The 18,613-nt window shown below is 35.4% G+C and overlaps 1 protein-coding gene across 1 annotated transcript in view; it reads left to right on the top strand.

Annotated features, from left to right (window-relative positions):
* The first annotated feature begins 6,615 nt into the window (after positions 1–6,615).
* The window catches only part of LOC140139408 (uncharacterized), a 52,149-nt gene continuing 40,151 nt past the window's right edge, over positions 6,616–18,613 (top strand). The window contains exons 1-3 of the mRNA XM_072161171.1: positions 6,616–6,720; positions 8,406–8,485; positions 15,861–16,093. Coding sequence (XP_072017272.1) covers positions 15,931–16,093 — 163 coding nt within the window. The 5' untranslated portion in view covers positions 6,616–6,720; positions 8,406–8,485; positions 15,861–15,930. The remainder of the gene's footprint in view (positions 6,721–8,405; positions 8,486–15,860; positions 16,094–18,613) is intronic.

The following is an 18,613-nucleotide window of genomic DNA, read 5'->3' as shown; positions in this document are numbered from 1 at the left end:
AATTAATTAAAGAATTAAGGTGCATGTTATTTTCACCAGTTTATATCACAGACAGTAAAAATCTTACAGGGGAAAACAGTCACGGCTGTTTGATTTCGAAAAGAATGTCCACGTCACTTTGGCGTACTTTATGGTATTTGATGATGAATGTGTACGATGAGAATGACGGTTAAGATTTGAGTGACGCTAAGCTGAAGTCATCATTGCCTACGTGTATAATGTGCCCACACGCCCTTAAACGTTTGCCTTCGTGTAATCAACTGATAGAAATGGGAACATGTTGCTCATATCAATAGTATTTAATTGATGGATATTTTTGAAATTTTTTGTTTTTAGTATGAGGAGGAAAAGTAATAATAATGAGACATTCTTCAGACCGATATTTGTGTACAAACGTAATCGAGTATTTTACTCCTCCCCTTAAAGCCATATTATAACATTTCTGTAAAAATAGATTAGTATTTATTTTCCATAAAATGTTAGCTTTTAATCTCAGATATGTCCCCTTTTAATTTTGAGCCGAACAAGTGAGGTAAAGCATAGAAAATTGGAATTTACTACTAGCGCCCATGCATGTTACTCCCGCGGTTGTAATACGGTACGATCCTCGGGGTGTGTGTGTATGTGTATCCCGCACGCCGTGTACGTACTGTGCATACGTGTTCGACTAATATTTCCATCGTAATAATAAAACGCCGGTTCCATCGTTTTATTCAAAATCTCGGATTTTGACAAAACTACAGCACCTAAAGTCTTGATTTTTGCAGAGTATCTTTATTGACTAAAGTACATTACAATCGTGTAAAAACCAGAATTTAAAAAAAATGAGGGCGTTCTCCTCAGCAAATGTTATAATATGGCTTTAAACAGTTTCATTTATAGGACCTCATCGATCTTTCAGTTTGTTAAATTAGTTATCGTGTTTGGATTCTAATCACTATGTTTAACTTCAAGTTGTATTAGTTGACGAGGTAGTACCAATATTTCAAAATGTGATGTTGGCCTAGGTTAGGCCAGTAATCTAGGCTATGTGACACAGGCAATCAGATATGTTTGAATCACAACACTTCCGCTTAAGCAAGGCCTATATAATTATTTATCTAGGCTTATACACCTAAAATGAGCATGTTGGCTTAACATCATGTTTTTGTTGCATTTTTTTTTATACCGTCGTATTTTATAATGTTATTACAATGTTGCATTTACGTTGGCAAAGTCCCATGACGTTATTAAAACAACAACAACAATAACAACAACAATAACAACAAAAACAACAACACTTTCATTATATAACCATCAGACCTTCGTTGTTTTGACGTAACTACAGCCAAATTGCAACCAATGTTAAGAATGTTTCCCACTGGAAGATTATGCGCCTAGCGTAAGTGGGATTTCAAAATTTGCATGGATAACATATGCAAGCCTATAGCCTAGGCCATACTCATAGACTTAGCCTATTCTAGCCTAGCATAACTTCTAATCGATGTCTCTAGATAAAAAAGTTATGCTAAAAATATCTACAAATTGTCTCAAGGGTTAATAGGGGTGCCGTCATAATATTTCCTACGACAGGGTCCAAATTTCAATATTGATCAGATTTTGTTCAAGTAGGCCTATTCCTCAGGTTATAACGATGCTGATAAAGTATAGTTTAGTTTGAACTATCTGCGACATACTGCTTTTGGCCAGAAATCAAACGTTTGCCCATTGCAACAAAAACGTCTCAAATATTTCGGTATGTAAAATAAAGTCAAGTGAATATATAACATAATTGGTCATGTATTTTTAGGGTAAAGTAGTTATAAATATTGTTCTCTGCTTTTTCAACTAAATCTTGGTAATAAATCACTATAAAATGGGGTAACTTAAGCAGCTTTGACAGGTAATTTTTTACATTAAACTCTATATAAATCAATTAGTAAGTTTTTAGCGGGTTCACCGTCGGACAAGTTTAGAACTGCCAAGCTTTCGTCAGGAGTAGCTCTGACTTCTTCAGGACAATGTATCTGACAATGAGACATGTAGGCCGCCCCTTGTCTACTAGTGGCTCTGAAAAGAGCCGTTCACTGAAGACTGCCCCTTGTCAACAGCGAACAAGCAAACCTCGCCTATCTGATGATGTAAAAGGTTTGATTGCTCTGAAAAGAGCCGAAGAATGCCCCTGTTAACAGTGAACGAAGCAGACCTCGCCTATCTGCTGATGCAAAATCAGAGAGTTTACAACAAAGTAGGTAGCCCGTACCACTTGTGTGATTATTAAATAAATAAATAAATAGGCTGCCCCTTTATTTAATTGTGAAGTGAAAAAGACGGTGCCTCGCGTACGTAACAATACACACATCATTATAACCACACCCTCACGTGCGCGTATACATTATGTGAGATCAGTAATTATCAGGATTGCTTGTCAAAATGGCTGTCACAGGATGTTGCAAGTAACACCCACCATTGACAACCTTAAAACATTTTACAAAAGGGTTTAATTTAACGTTTGTGATATGCCAACTTAAATGTGTTAAGAAACGTTTAACATAATTGCTTAACATTGGATTTTGGCGACCGTATTGAAAAAAAAGCGCCCTCACATTAAAGTTATCAGGTTACAGGCTTCTTTCCTCATAAATTCTTGTTCCCCAATCCAGAAAAAACATATACGAATTTCTCATTTTCTTAGTGGGTGCACGTGGGGTGTTGGTACATTTAATGGTGGGTCAGTCCATGTCGAAACAGATTGAGTGTACACCCACCCTCTTGGATTTTGCTCTCCTTTGGCTCAGGGGTACCTTTCATGGATCCCTAGGTGAGGTCACAAGAAAAAAATTCAAATTCCATTTCGTTTGCGAATGGCGGGCAATCAAAGTTTGGCGACCTCGACCAAAATTGTGAATTTAAGGGTCCAAAGGACAAAGTGCTCTCTTTGAGGGGCACTTTCTTCTTAATTGAATCAGTTGTGATCCTCTTTTTGAATATGGTCACTCACTGGCTGTGTCTGAAATACCTAATGCCAAAAAAGATAGATTTCGGAATTTCGTTGGGATTCAGAGGGGGTCAAAATCAGCACTTCGTACTGTTCAATCAAATTATCTTGATTTTGAAGGACCCATGATAATGTCACAGTGCACTTATAGGTCCTAATTATGTTCAGAATGGATTAACCATATGCCAATGTCTATGAGCAATTAAAAAAAAGATAAATTTCTAGACCCCTATAGAATTTTAGGCCACCCCTAAAGTGGTTCAGCCACAAATGGCACTTAAAGTCGGCAAATTTTGACCCCTAATAACTTTAGGTGTACACCAGATATGAATTTCTAGTCTTTTGCATCTGAAAGAATGTAGTTTAATGTTACTAGGAACATAAGATTTGTTTTGTATTTTTTTGTTTTAGTATTAAGTTGACGCTTTTAAAAATAGTCATTTTTGCCTAACATACCATGCATACAGGATACGGTACAAAATGCCAATTTTAGTATGATATTTTTTTATATTTTTGATCACTTTATAGCCATTTGTATTATTTATCCTGATATTTCAAGTTGCTCTTGAGTCAAGTAATAAGAAAAAACTACTTTCTAATCCTCTGTATGGATGTTTAAGGGGGTCAAAACTGCACTTCCTGGCAACGATGCACATAAAGTACAGGTTATGGGGTCAAATTTTCAGAATGCTCCCAATTATGTCAAGTAATATATCAAATTACTCGTATGGTCATGAGGATTCCAAAATGTATAGTTTGTTATGTGTCAGACCTTTCAGGAGGGTGCTATGACGAAAAATGTTTATAGGTCAACGACCTTTTGAAAGTATCAAAACACAAAAATACAAAACAAATCTTATGTTCCTAGTAACATAAGACTACATTCTTTCAGATGCAAAAGACTAGAAATTCATATCTGGTGTACACCTAAAGTTATTAGGTGTCAAAATTTGCCGATTTTAAGCGCCATTTGTGGCTGAACCACTTAGGGGGGGCCTAAAATTCTGTAGGGGTCTAGAAATTTCTCTTTTTTGAATTGCTCATAGACATTGGCACATGGTTAATCCATTCTGAACATAATTAGGACCTATAAGTGCACTGTGGCATTATCATGGGTCCTTCAAAATCAAAGATAATTTGATTGAACAGTATGAAGTGCTGATTTTGACCCCCTCTGAAATCCCAACGAAATTCCTAAATCAATCTTTTTTGGCATTAGGCATTTCAGACACAGCCAGTGAGTGACCACATTCAAAAAGAGGTCACAACTGATTTAATTAAGAAGAAAATGCCTCTCAAAGAGAGCGCTTTGTCATTTGGACACCTTAAATTCCCAATTTTGGTCAAGGTCGCCAAACTTAGATGGCCCGCCATTCGGAAACGAAATTGAATTTGATTTTTTTCTTGTGACCTCACCTAGGGGTCCATGAAAGGTACCCCTGAGCCAAAGGAGAGCATAATCCAAGAGGGTGGGTGTACACTCAGTCTGTTTTGACATGGACTGACCCTGGTGTGTATTGTTACGTATGTTCGTGAAATACTAGCACTTAAATCTATTTTGTCTATGACGTGAATATTTAAAATAATCAATAAAACATACTAATTTGAAATCCGTTCAGTAGTATTTTATACTGTATTCTTGTGTATCTGGGGAAATACATGTAAAACTTACTTAAATAAAATTTGTAAAAATTCAAAAATGGGCTATAAGAACTGTGGCAAACGGTCACTATAGAGATCACACAACGCCATTGTTTGCTAATTATAACGTATAGGTTGAAGATATGTACACACTGGAATTAGGTACATTCATGTACAGGTACTTCATAAATGAGCTACCCTGTTCATTTGATAATAATTTTACTAAACGTTCTGACATACATAGACAAGATATGTTCTGACATACAAGACAAGATATGTAAATGACCTAAATTTAACCAAAAATAAGAAAGTGTTTTCTGATCATGCCATACGTACAAGAGGTCCCATTCTTTGGAATTCTTTAGATAAAAATCTGAAAGCTTCAAACTCTGTCAAACATTTCCGCAATGAATTTAAAAAAACCCTTATTTCTCAATATAATTAATCTTTTCCGTAAGCACGTCCCCGACCCTTGTCTTGTCTTTTGGTTGTGGTAAACTTGCTTTTTATTTTTTGTGCTAATTTCATTTGATTTTAGGGAAAGGCTAATTTTCAAGCCTTTTTGGTCTTCCAGCCTTTTCCTCCATATGTATCGTGTTTGTATATTTTTTGATGTAATGTATTGTAATGATTTTATGGAAATAAATATGAATATATATAAAGTTAAAAACAAAAGTAACTATTATAACAACTAGTTTCTCATAGGCCGCCCGTATTCTATTTTTGAGCATTTTTTATTTTAATCCACACCAAAAGTCTCTTAAAACATAAATAGATACAAAATCAACACAACTCAACCCCAGTGCTGCATACAGTTATAATGTTCAGATTTTATAATTGGCCTGACCATCTATAATGTGAAATTTGAGGCCTTTATATGATATTAGACCTAAAACAAAAGTTTTTGTTTTACTTTTTCAAGCCACCTACAGGAAACAAATGTTTTTTCCTAAGAACCTATAATCAATTTTACATTCGCTAATGAAGGCAATCAGTTGCTGTTTCTACAATATTACCCCCTCAATCAATCAATCAATCAATCAACCAATCAATCAATCAATCAATCAATCAATCAATCAATCAATCAATCAATCAATCAATCAATCAATCAATCAATCAATCAATCATTCAATGAAATAAACAATCAATTAATCAATCAATCATTCAATGAAACAAACAATCAATCAATCAATATATATATACTTGATTGATTAGCTGACTGCAATGATTGGATGTTATTTTTGTATAATTAGGCTCGTATTATGGTAATTCAGAAATTTGTATATATGTTTAGAGTACTTCAATTTACAAATGTATATTGTTTTTATTGTTGTTGTGTATTGCAGTCAGGGTAATAGCAGCATATAAAAGGATCAAAGATATCCAGGATTAAAGTCAACACATTTTCCAGATCACAGGTTTGTGGTTTAGTGGTTTAACATACGCTTAGAGTTCATTTTTTTGTGCAAGCTGTTCCTATTATTAACAACACCCCTCTGAAAACAAGCACCTAAAACACATTAATATTTAAAGCAATAATTACCTTGTGCTTCCTTTTTAGCCAGTTAAACACCGTGTTTTGGGCCAAAATAGTTAAAATTGCAATATTTGCTAAATTGTAGACTAGATTTGTCATTTCGTCATACAGACCGGCATGCCTATATAAAGCTTTTCAACTTGGCTTAAGCATTTCCTTGAGCCTGGTCCCATCAGGTCCTAAGCATAATTATGTCTGACCAGGCCGAATGGTTGAACAAAACAATTTTGAATAATATTAATTGTTATCGGATCTATAAAACCACTTTGGAAACACCTATACAAACACATTCACATACAATCCCAAAAGTGCGGGCAAAAAAAAAAGTGTAAACATTTTGGTTTCAATCGTTTAGTTTTACTCTCTCCGATGATACAATGAGTTGTTTCTATCAAAGTAACCACGCATGCGTAAATATTGTTTGTAGCAACGCCTCGTTGTATTATTATTATTTTAATATCGTCATTTTGGTTGTGTGCGGCGTCACTCCATAACCAAACCCCCTTTTGTGTGAATTTGTAGGAAGGATAAAAGCCGATTTCCATGGAATAAGTCTTAGATAAAAGTAAGTATGTTTTGTATTATTGGTCGTATTCTCAAATTTGCATGAAACTTCTAAGATGTAAGTTCATTATCATAAATATCAATAATGATTATGTGGGCAAACATAACGCAATAGTACTTTTTAGTGTTAATTAATGTATTACAATTTCAGCGTATCTTATAATCATGTATTGTCTCATATTATCTAGTCAACTCACAATTCAAAATCCATAATACTATGCCTTTAAGCCAACTTTTCATCAATACCCTTTTCATCAATGTTTAGTGTAGCAATAATACGTAATATCAGCACAATACCGTAGAATTCCGTCTAGAAGCATACATGCCTCTAAACGAGGTTTTTTTTAACGAAACATATGAAAGGCCAATACCCTTCTCAAAAACATTGCAATAGATTGGTCTTACAAATATACATGTTTGTACAGCCGCCTTTATCAGTAATATAGTTGTTCAAACTCCAAATAACGTTTTTGTTGAGAGTGTCTGCCTCTTGTCTCTTGTATCAAAAAAACCTCGTTTAGAGCAGTGTTGTAGGTCTCGAGACCAGGTCTCGGTCTCGAGACCATCTCGAGACCTTTTTTGTAGTGTCTCGGTCTCGGATGTCAAGGTCTCGGTCTCGGAACTCAAAAGTCTCGGTCTCGGACCTCAAAAGTCTCGGTCTCGAACGTTTTTTTGTTCGAGACCTGTCGAGACCTGAAGAAAAAGATATGATTTTCTGTTTTTGTTCATTATTTATTCCTTACCATAAATTTCAATGAATGTTGAAGAAATTGTTAAGAATAAAGATACAGAAATCATTTTATAAGGTTATAAAAGGTTATAAATGAATCATAAATGAGCTTGTTCGGATGTGAGCTTCGAATTTCAGTTCATGATTAAACATAGGTGGGCAGGTGGTGGAAGTGAGGATCCCACTTAACTTTTGCAAGGGGAACATTCTCCACAAAAGCAAAATAGATAACAAATATATAGTTGCCCTGTGCAATGTGCATCTTCTTTTCAGCACGAAAAACAGTGTGTTTTTGGCCCAAATATGGTAAAATTGCTCAATTTTGCGCGCTTCGTGCACTGTTGTTTCCTGCCCTTCACACACTAGCCTAATTTTGCCTTCACTATCGCCAACATTTTTGAAATTTTCCCAAAATTTGGAGAAAAAATTGCAAAAATTAAGACAAAAGTGTTAACTGCAGGTCCAAATTTCTTGAACAGTTGGTACAATGATGGGTTCCCTTTTAAATTCTCAGCGGCACACCCCTACCCAAACCAAACTTGAGTATCCCAGGGGATTAAACCAAGGTCTCGGGTCTCGGTCTTGGTCTCGGAACTTAGAGGTCTCGGTCCCGGAAGGGGTGGTCTTGGTCTCGGAAGGGTTGGTCTCGGTCTCGGTCTCGATCTCGGACGGGCAGGTCTTGGTCTCGGTCTCGGTCTCGGACATAGAGGTCTTGACTACAACACTGGTTTAGAGCCATATATATGCTTGTAGACGGAATTTTACGGTATTTAAAAATGACACAAAACTGGATAGGAAAAAAAATTGTAATAGGATGGAGTGCTTGATATTTTGCTGTTTGTTTGGTTGCTACTCCTGCTGTTGTATTGCTGTAAATTGTAGATATTATTATTTGGGAAGTTGCGGAAGTAAATATCTACCATTTCTGATACTAATTAATAATTTTTCTTTCTCAGTTCTTTAAACATGTGGGTGTCCCACTTGATGAATCGGTTTATGGTTGTACTAATGCTACAACTGCTTTGCGTTCTACCAGGTAGGTAATTTGTACTTGATCCTGACATTTCTTCCACCTTAACATTTCGATTATTATTTTTATTTTGGCTGTAACTCAAGTTAAAATCGGTTATGTATTCATGGTATTTGTATAACTTACACTCTGAACGCTGGTCACAGCTTCTTTTGTTATGCATAGTCGCGCATACATGTTGATCAGCATAATTCAGAAATAAACCTTTTTTCTTTGAAATTAATTATCTCGGTCAAATATAAAGCAATATTTTTGTTTCCTTCAGTAATGTCAGTTAAAAACATAGTGCTTGGATATACATTAAAAAGAAAAATCTTGGTGCTAAAATTAGGCATGAAATTGTGTATTTTACTGTAAGATTTTTATAGACCTTAATTTCGCCCGCGAGCTTTTTGCGGAATTCATGTTTTAGCGTTTCAAACTAATATAATTCGCTAAAGAAAGGTATTTCCCACCTCTGTAAGGCACATTATAGTTTCGTCAGAATATCCGTTTTGATTTCACCTTTTTTCACTTGCGACTCCCAAAATGTCCAACCAGTGCTTCATTTCTAATATAACTAGCAGAAATAATCGATATTTCTATTGTTGCTTGCAAACTCATCTATCCATGGGTACATTCGCGAGTTGATTTTGACCGAATTGGCGCAATCAAAACCGAAATTCAGACACAACTATGACATATAGCCCATTATGATGTGTTTTAGAAAGTTGGGAAATATCTTTCGTCAGCGAATTATGTTACTTTGAAAAGTAAAAACGTTAACCCCAGAAAAAGCTCGCGGGGCAAAATGAAGCCTGTGAAAATCGAAAATCTTACACTAGAAGCCTAAATTTCACACCTAAGTTTAACACCAGGGTTTGAAAAAATATACAGTACCAAGCATTATAGTTTTCTTCTGACATTTACCGAAGAAATGAAAATTATTGCTTTTCATTTGACCGAGAAAAATAATTATTGCGTGAAAAGGTGTAACTAAATATTTTGCTTATTTCAACACCGAATTCGATCGTTTCAAGCGCCTAATTAAGTGACTGAGTGGGTCTTGTTGAACAATATGCATCGACTGACTAGCGTTCAGCCTGCTGCTTAGGCACTTGCCAGAATGATAGCCGTTTATTTTCAAGTTGAAGTGATTAATTTGCAAGTCCTTTGAGTGTAAATTCAAGCATTTTAGTATGCCATGTGAAACAAGAATTAGAGAGGGTAGGGTAGAGTAGGAACAACCTTCCTCCACCGCTTTTATTAGACGAGGAAATACATGTAGGCGGGGGTGTGGGGGTGTGGGGTGTGTGGCGGATATGAGTGTGTAAAAATAGTAATATTGTTTGGAATTCAATACTATGCCATTTGCCTATAGTCTTGGCCTAAGTGCTTACCAACATCAAGTAGAAATTCAATTAACGTTTTAATCTAGTGATATACGTGTGTATAATTAATGACTACGGGTCATACTTTTGTCGTTGGAGTTTGGCGATTGAGATCTGAGCAGACTACATAGATCGTTTCTTTATTGTCTAACAAACCAATCTTAATTCATTTGGTAAAAAGCAATCGCTTTACGTGGCTTTGAATTAAAAAAGAGTGTTTTAATATCTAGTCGCTATTCTCTCAAGAGTAAAATCCCGTTGTTAATGGCAACCCGGGTGGCAACCATAATTACAAAATGCTTTTATTCCAATTAAAACTGTTGACGCGATGAGAAAAATTACCGGATGAATGGATTTGGGCATAAATCGAGAAATGAGCATCAAATTCAACAAATTTAAAATTTAACGAAATGGGCGATTTTATACATTTATTACGAGTTATGTAATCGATCATTGCTTCGCAATCAGTCAACCGATTCAAGTAAAAAAGGCATCTTCTAATCTATTTGATAACTAATAATCAAACGCCATATCAAACGTTAAATGACTTAGCCTATACTCAATATTTTGAATGCTTAGACTTGTGCCAAGTATTTTAAAATTTGCGTCTAAAATTGTAAGAAAACATTCAAAGTTGCTTTGGGAGGGGTGGGTCATTGTTCCTCTATATGAAAATGATGCTTTTGTACAGATGTATAGATAAATGTAAATACCACACACAAAAGCCTTTTTGCCAGCAAGCACTAACGGTCGGTTTCTCGAAGCATGGCTGTGATCAGGCTTCCTAAGCCATCATGCTTAAGCCCAAAGTCTTATAGTCTTATATACTAGTGCTTACAATTTCACATCATACATCACTTTGAAAGATAAATCAATAAAATGGATCCACTTTGGTAGAGCTAGTCTACTGGTTTAGGGAGCCTGACCACTAGCCCAGCTTCGAGAATTAATAAAGATATTTGTCACTTCCAAACTAAAAAGCCAGTTCTAAAATTTAATATTGGGCCAATGAGATGCGCCGTGTTTAACCTTTACTCTACTTGTCAGAAACAGGTCGGTCAAAAAAATTGTGCAAGTGAGAAGCGCCCTCTTTGTCAATTAGAAAATACTGTTGTGCTATGATGCTTACATCAATTGCAGTCTTAGCTTTTACATACTCTTTGTTTTGTTCAATTTGCTTGTTTTAATCTCGAGATATGTTTAGTTAAAAACGAAAGGGTAAAATCACAATTGTGCCACTTTTACTAGGGAAGGGGGCTGTACATGTAAATCAATGATAGCATCAAGTGTTTCAAGAGTGCCTTTGTGAAATCAAAAGAATGTATTACACAACAATACAAAATTGTTTTTGCTGTTTTATCATGGTAAGGTATAAATGAGTCTCTTTTTCCATTTGAAACAGATTAAAAGATAAATAAATATTTCACATTCTGCTGTAACATTAAATATAAAATGTACATGTCAATGATTTTATCATGGTAAATACTTTTATCTTTGTCATTCAAGATATGTTAAAAGACAAACAAATATTGCACACTCTGGTGTAAATTCAAATCATGTCAACAAAATGTTGCATATCGTATACGTTTGAAATTTTACTGAGTAATTATTACATAATCATTTCTAATCCTACAGGTGATTGTTCTTTTATTAAGGGGGTACTACACCCCTGGGCAATTTTGTGCCTATTTTTTGCATTTTTCTCAAAAATATAACGCATTGGTGACAAGTAAGATATGCATATTATAGGGGCAAGGACTACAACTACTGCACTGAAAAGTCAGCAACTTAAGGCAAGTAGTTATTGATTTATTGATCAAATATTGGTTGTCCCTCATTTTTGACTGTAACTCCACAACTGGTGTCTGTGTTGAAATAAAATTTCCAGTGCAGTAGTTGTAGGCCTTGCCTCTATAATATACATTTCTTACTTGTCACCAATTCGCTATAATTTTTGAGAAACATGCAAAAATAGGCACAAAATTGGGCAGGGGTGTAGTACCCCCTTAACTGAACTGTACAGGTATTTGGATATAACATTCTATTTAATTTTCTTCTAAAAAGTGGCACAAAAGAGTTTTTTATACATTTGTGTTTAGTGAGGCAGATCTCTGGATTGCGGAAACCAAAATGAATGAAAATAAACAGTATTTTGAAAGCTAGGACTACTTCCTTGACGTTGATATAAGCATCATGTCACAACAGTATTTTCTAATTGCCAAAGATGACGCTTTCCACTTGCACATTGTTTTTGAGACAGGCTGTATAACCTACTAATAATTGATTAGCTCATTATTATAGTTTTAATAACGAAAGGCTACTTTGCTCTTGTTAAAACCATTAAGGTGATGCGTGCAGGCATTAGGAACAATAAAAATGCAGGTTAAATTAAAAGATCTTTCTAGCCTGTAATAAATTATTTATCTTACAATCGACTTAACAATAATATAGTGACCTTTTAAAGCAATTATTGAACATAATCAAAAGACGCTTTCAATCTACTCCGTATTATTTTAACCAATCATTCATCACACAATCGACTTAACCCTAGAACTACTGAGCCATATTTTGTAACACGGACTACGAAGGGGGTTTATAATTTTCAATTATAAACGTCATACCGTTATACATGTATTTGGTTCCAATGGGTCTCCACTATCCAGTGATACCAAATTAAGTACAAACATTTCCCACATAATATCGCAATGACGTCATCATGTGTTTTTCTGCTAAAGTTATACCAGAGGATGATTCAAGGAAGCCCCATCATGCACTGCAAACGTGTTATCACTAGAGTTTCAACTGCCACTTTACTTTTCAAATCCCATTGAATTCTGTGCAAAAGATGTTGTTTAAGAATTGTGCGTGTGTCATTATTACTTGGTCGATTTCAGAACAAAAGTGATGTATGCATAAAGGATAATTCACACCTTCTGTAGGTAACATAAAATGTGAAATCGACTAGCATTTTGAATGCGTTTTTATTGTAAATATGTCAGTCCAAATTCAAATTTAACCATGCCCGTTAATGCAATGTGCGAGCAGTGGTGTCATGTTCACTCACACAGCTGTGCTAACCGCAAGTCAACACAGTGGCGTGGTGGGAAGTGCTTAAATCATCCTCTGAGTTATACGAACATGTGATTTTCACACCAAATTTTATCCTAATATTTCAAACTAACAAACAAGTAAGAAGTCAATATTTCTTGAAATTATTTTACAAGGGGGAAATGAAAATCGTGGATTTTACTGTAGAAACCTATGATGAGCCTCAGCACCCCCTCTCTATGGTCATCTTTGATGGTCGGTCCTACCCCCGGGTAAGATGCTGAGGTAAAAAAATCATCACTAAAATGAGCGCAAAGGATGAATCTACGGTTAGCTTAGTCGTTTGGGCGTAAAGACCCGGGTTTTTGCTACGATGTATGAAAACCTTGGGTTGGTACAACCCCTCTTCACTTTCTTTACTAAGTGCAGTTGTACCACCTCACTCACCCTATGGAGTTTGATACCAAACCCCTATTACTAAAGCCTTTCTGCTATGCAATGCTGACAAAATAAGTACCAACATGCTCCTCATAACATCACTATTACGTCATAATGTACGTGCGCACCTCGTAAAGTTGGGGAATTCTCAATTATGGCTACATGCACAACGCATACTCACTAAATTGATTTTGGCTAAACAAATCATACAAACTATAAATAGATTTTGACTAAAAATAAAAGAAATTCACTTTCCTATTCTAAATTTCAAGTTTCAGCTTAGTATCGCCTAGAATATTATATTTTTTTTGTAAGAGATATCAAAATCACTGGCCCTGAACAACAAACATACCCTCGAAGTTTGATCGTCAACCACAGCGGGCTGCAACGTTCATTGTTCTATTGTGTCTTATTAGAGCGCTGACATATTGGAAAATGTTGCCAATCAATATTCATTCCAGTTTTCGAAATTGGGTGACTTGTGCTTGGCAGGTGCGAAATACATCTGACTGGGCTCTTTAATTACGTAACGCACAACGGCATTGATGTCATCGAATGGCTGCTTAGTGCTGTCATGTGTTAAATTTATAATAATTATTATTACATTTCTTTTCCTTTCTTTTCTCTCTCTGTACTAGGCCTACACTAACTTTATCACTCCCTCGATATCCTTCTCTCTCTTGCCTTCATTTCCCTCTTTCTTTCTATAAAATGTCCTTAGCTTTCTGTTATTTTATTTACTTCTCATTATTTATTTCTCTTCATTTGTCCTCTTTCTCCCTTCCTGTAGGCCCCCTCATTCTCCATATCCCCCCTACCCTTTCCTCCCTCTCAAGACTTCTCACAGGGGAGAATCTGCCCACTCCTTTCCACCGCCGCTATTTCTATGCCAATCTCCTTCTTAAAATAAAAATGAATGGACATTTGTGAAAAAACCTTTATAGGCCTATACTTATGCTTACATGTATACGCAGCGATTACCATTATAGAATACTATAGAAATGTGTACCTGGCAGCTAATACATTCTGATGTGTAGTCGATCAGCAGGGGCATTCAATTTATTTAAATGAGGCGCCTCAAGTCAGGTGGGTGATAAAAAAGATTGTATCGACAACTAAAGCCTCCTTTATAGACACAGACCCGTACAAGCGCATATTTGGGATACGTAAGAACAATGGTACCACTTTACACATGACTGCCCTTACACCTGACTGTATTGTGGTCACTTATTTATACTCGCCTGTTGGGTAAAGCGTTAATATGATGCCGGATCAGTGACCAATTTAATGGCGGGACCCCTTTGTTCGAAACAATGGTACCTCTTTTATGAATAGCCTGTCGCAATCTCTAATCGGCATCAAAGGAACAAAGCATTACGTAACCTATTTCTTCTCCATTCTAGCTATCCTCCTTGGTCAACCATACTGGGGTGCATTGGTGGGTCATTTGTTTTTCTGACCACAATGAGTGCAAGGGATGGGTTTCTTGAGATTTTTTGCACAATTAGTCAATCAATAGCCATTGTTCATGGTGTTTATAAAAGATTAGTACTAGAGGTAATTTGGGACCCTTTGCTTACATGCAAGGATAATGTTGGAACTCAGAAACACGAAGTATGAGGTTGTACTAAAAGTATCCTTTCTATTGAATTGACGCATGTTTAATACCGATTATTGCCATCAACGGGTGATTAACATAATACACAAACTCCTGTACAAATCTTGACGAAACGACCTGCAGGAAAGGTGATCTTTTATACTTATATTGTTATATTTTCAATGAGTTAAGAACGATTAAAGAAATAGCGGGAAACGATATCCGATCGGATACTAAAAAATAAACATTGTTTCCTTTCTTTAAGGGATCGGGAATGAGCGTTTTGAGCGTTTCGACAGTATTTTTTGTGGGACATGAGAGCACATCAGACATATCGAATTACATTCTGAATACAAAGAATGTCTTTCTGATATCAAATAATTTTCATTTTTTGAATTCACGATATAATACACATTTTATGACAAATTATTAAAGTTTGATATTTATCACATTTTTGATATATAATAGTCCTCGAAGTAAATTTTATAAATCTAATGACATATTCTTAAAGTGTATGTAGCTGGGAGGAAAAGCCGACGATCAATTGAAAAAAAGACCTAATTTTTTTGTGTGTTTTGGGGAGAAAAATCCATATCTTCAATACGAAAGGTCAAAATTTTCAATTGATCGTCGGCTTTTCATCCCACCTACATACACTTTACGTATAAATCATCAGATGTATAAAGTTTACTTCGAGTACGTTAAATATCAAAAATATCAATTTTTAATCATTTGCCATAAAATGTGTATTACATACATTGCAAATTTAAAAAAACAATCAAAATTATTTGATATCAGGGCATTCTTCGTATTTAGAATGCAATTCGATATGTCTGATATGCTCGAATGTTCCACAATAAATACTGTCCAAACGTTCATACCCCACCCCTTAATATCATTATAAAGCATAATAAAATTCACTTTTCAGAGAATGAGATTCATGTTCGAGCAAACGTATGTGAAGTTGGCCAAGAGAAAGATAAACCTAATGGTGGGCGATGGTTTTATCCGATAAAGATCCATGTGGTTGTACAAGCATCAGACTTGGAGGATTCAATGCACACACTACTGGACGGTCGTTTGATCATGATTATATAGAGAGTCCGTGTGTTGGTGACGGCGGAGATCAAATAAGGAACCATTACAACTTAAAATGCAATGGTAAGAGTCTATTTTCACATTGAGAAAGTATACACATATTTATTTGTACCTTTTATCGAAAAAATTGAATAACACGACGATAAAGAGATATTCCAATATAGTTCCTAATGCTAGTATATTAATTTTGGGGTGAATTCCAGTTCATGCGCATCAGGTTTGAAGAAGCGATAACAAAAACAAAACCAACAACATCGTCGTTATTTAGTTTAAGCATGTTCCTGTTAATACGTATACATTTGGTATGACAAACCAAATGAGATTACATTACGACCAATGGCAAAACCACAAGAATCCGACGATGGAACCAAATTTAAGCTTAACGGGATCTGACAAAATATGAAAAAGTATGAACAATTTACAACTTCTTGGTACTATCAGACAGAAACAATTTAATCCATTGCAGGGTCCGAAGTTCGGTTTGAAAACTATTATCTCCGATTATTGATCATGGCTATAGTATTAGCAGTGTCATTATACTCTGCTCAAATCGAGCATAACAAGAATTACACCAGGATAAACAAAATGTATAAGAAACACACCCTTGTGATTAGAAATACATTAATTATTTTGAAAACACATTATTTTTGACTTTCACTCTAGGTAATGCAGTTTCTATTAAAAATACCCCATTACTAGGCATGTATGTCTACTGTTCCGTAGTAAAGTATGCCCCTGACACTTTACCTCATTCAATTTGTATTTGAAAATTCAATGTGGTATAAAGGTACAACTTTTCTTATATGTAGCATCAAAACAAGATAACAAACAACTTCCTGCATTCAAATTTGTTATTAGATGCATTTTCTAATACATTGTTTCATAATTAATAAAATTTTCTACAAATGAAGTTTTTGCATTGTATGTAAGTGCAACTTTCAAATCTGGACCTCAGTACATTAAATTGACCGTTTTTTATTGTTTTCTGGGCTATCGTATCAAATGAGGTGTCAAAATGCGCAGAAATAAATTCTGCTTCCAACGCATCGTCTATACACCAATCCGAGAAGCGTTTACTGTATTTGGCCCTCTATTGACGGAACCACAATTGTACCAGTGCGGGAGATTTAATTTGTTCAATCAATTCATGGTCGTGTATTGAAAATTACTGTTGTGTACAATTCTGTATAGCACACTAACAAGTAATTGATTGAACCCCGACCTTGGGACACCGCAGTTTTACGTCGGGGACACCGCAGGAATGGCCTAGTCGGATTGGTGTATATTGGAAAGCACCGCACACCACTAAAATCGTCGTCATTGATTTTGCCACGCAAGTTCCATAACTTTTTTTTATGCAAAAGAAGATTTTTTTCTTTACAGTTTCGAATTATAAATTCTGTATCATCTTAGAGAAGAATATTTTTCATAACAAAGCATGAATGGCTCAATATTATGAACATTGCTCGTCTACTTGTTGAGAAAACTAGCGATACATAAAATTCCGACTGCTAACTACATTTTGGCCTTGTATATTCATGCGCAGATAGCCGTAAATATTGCCCAAATATTCCTGTTTTATTTAAACCTGTGTGGCATTCACATTTAGAAATTCTATTCAAACATGGTTTTGAACACTAAAATTGCTAATATTGTATCAATTTGTCACATTTTGTATGTAAAGATGGCACTACATGACTGATAAACTTAGGCAGAAGTCTGATTTAGTGGTATAAGCCCTGGAATTAAAATGACCACGTGGTGATACATAACTGGGTGGAATATTTTCTAAAACAATGCAAAAATTCTTCAAATTATTTGCGAACCACGCAAAAGGTTAATCAAAATTGTTAGGATATAAATGCAATATATTTCTTAATTCACATTTGATTCACAAGTTGACAAATATTTTTAAAGTTACGAACACGTATATTTCATTATATATCACCAAACTCGATTGAAGAGTCTATGCAAAACATCATACTTTAAAAGTATGTACAAAATAATGCTATACCGGTCTATTAGCTATTCTATACACTTTTCAATAGCCTTATTGTGATGTGCGGGAGTTTTAAAAGCTGAGCCATGAACAAAATATAATGCGAGCACCCGGGGGCATCAACTTTAGAAGTGACGGTATATGCCTGTCAATAATACGCCCCTCTTTTGAAGTCGACTATACCCGATGACCATGCACCTTCAGTTTTCAAAATATTATTCCCAATGACCCTTTTTCATTTTGATTGTACATAATGACCCCATTTTTTTTTTATTAAAAAAAACCCCCAACGTTTTGTACTGATATGCCCCTACTTCGCGACGCTTGTAGGCACATACCCATCAATTCTAAAGTTGAGTGCCCCGGGGCGAGCGCATACTGCGGGCCAATGAACAATGAGCCAACGAGTAGGAGGAGCACTCACAAAACAACAGCTAAAAATCATATTCCAGCAGCATGTAATTTATTGGGGGGATTTTAATGACGAGTTATTATATGGTAGAATAGGAGTTAGAGCAGAGTGAGGTATTTGGGATATGGGAATATGTTTGAAGTCGACATGGTCGATGGCGTGTGGATTTGTG

The sequence above is a fragment of the Amphiura filiformis genome, chromosome 18 (assembly GCF_039555335.1).
Source record: "Amphiura filiformis chromosome 18, Afil_fr2py, whole genome shotgun sequence".
In the NCBI taxonomy this organism is placed as follows: Eukaryota; Metazoa; Echinodermata; class Ophiuroidea; order Amphilepidida; family Amphiuridae; genus Amphiura; species Amphiura filiformis.
Note: the sequence above shows the minus strand (reverse complement) of the source record. Positions and strands in the feature narration are given on the sequence as shown.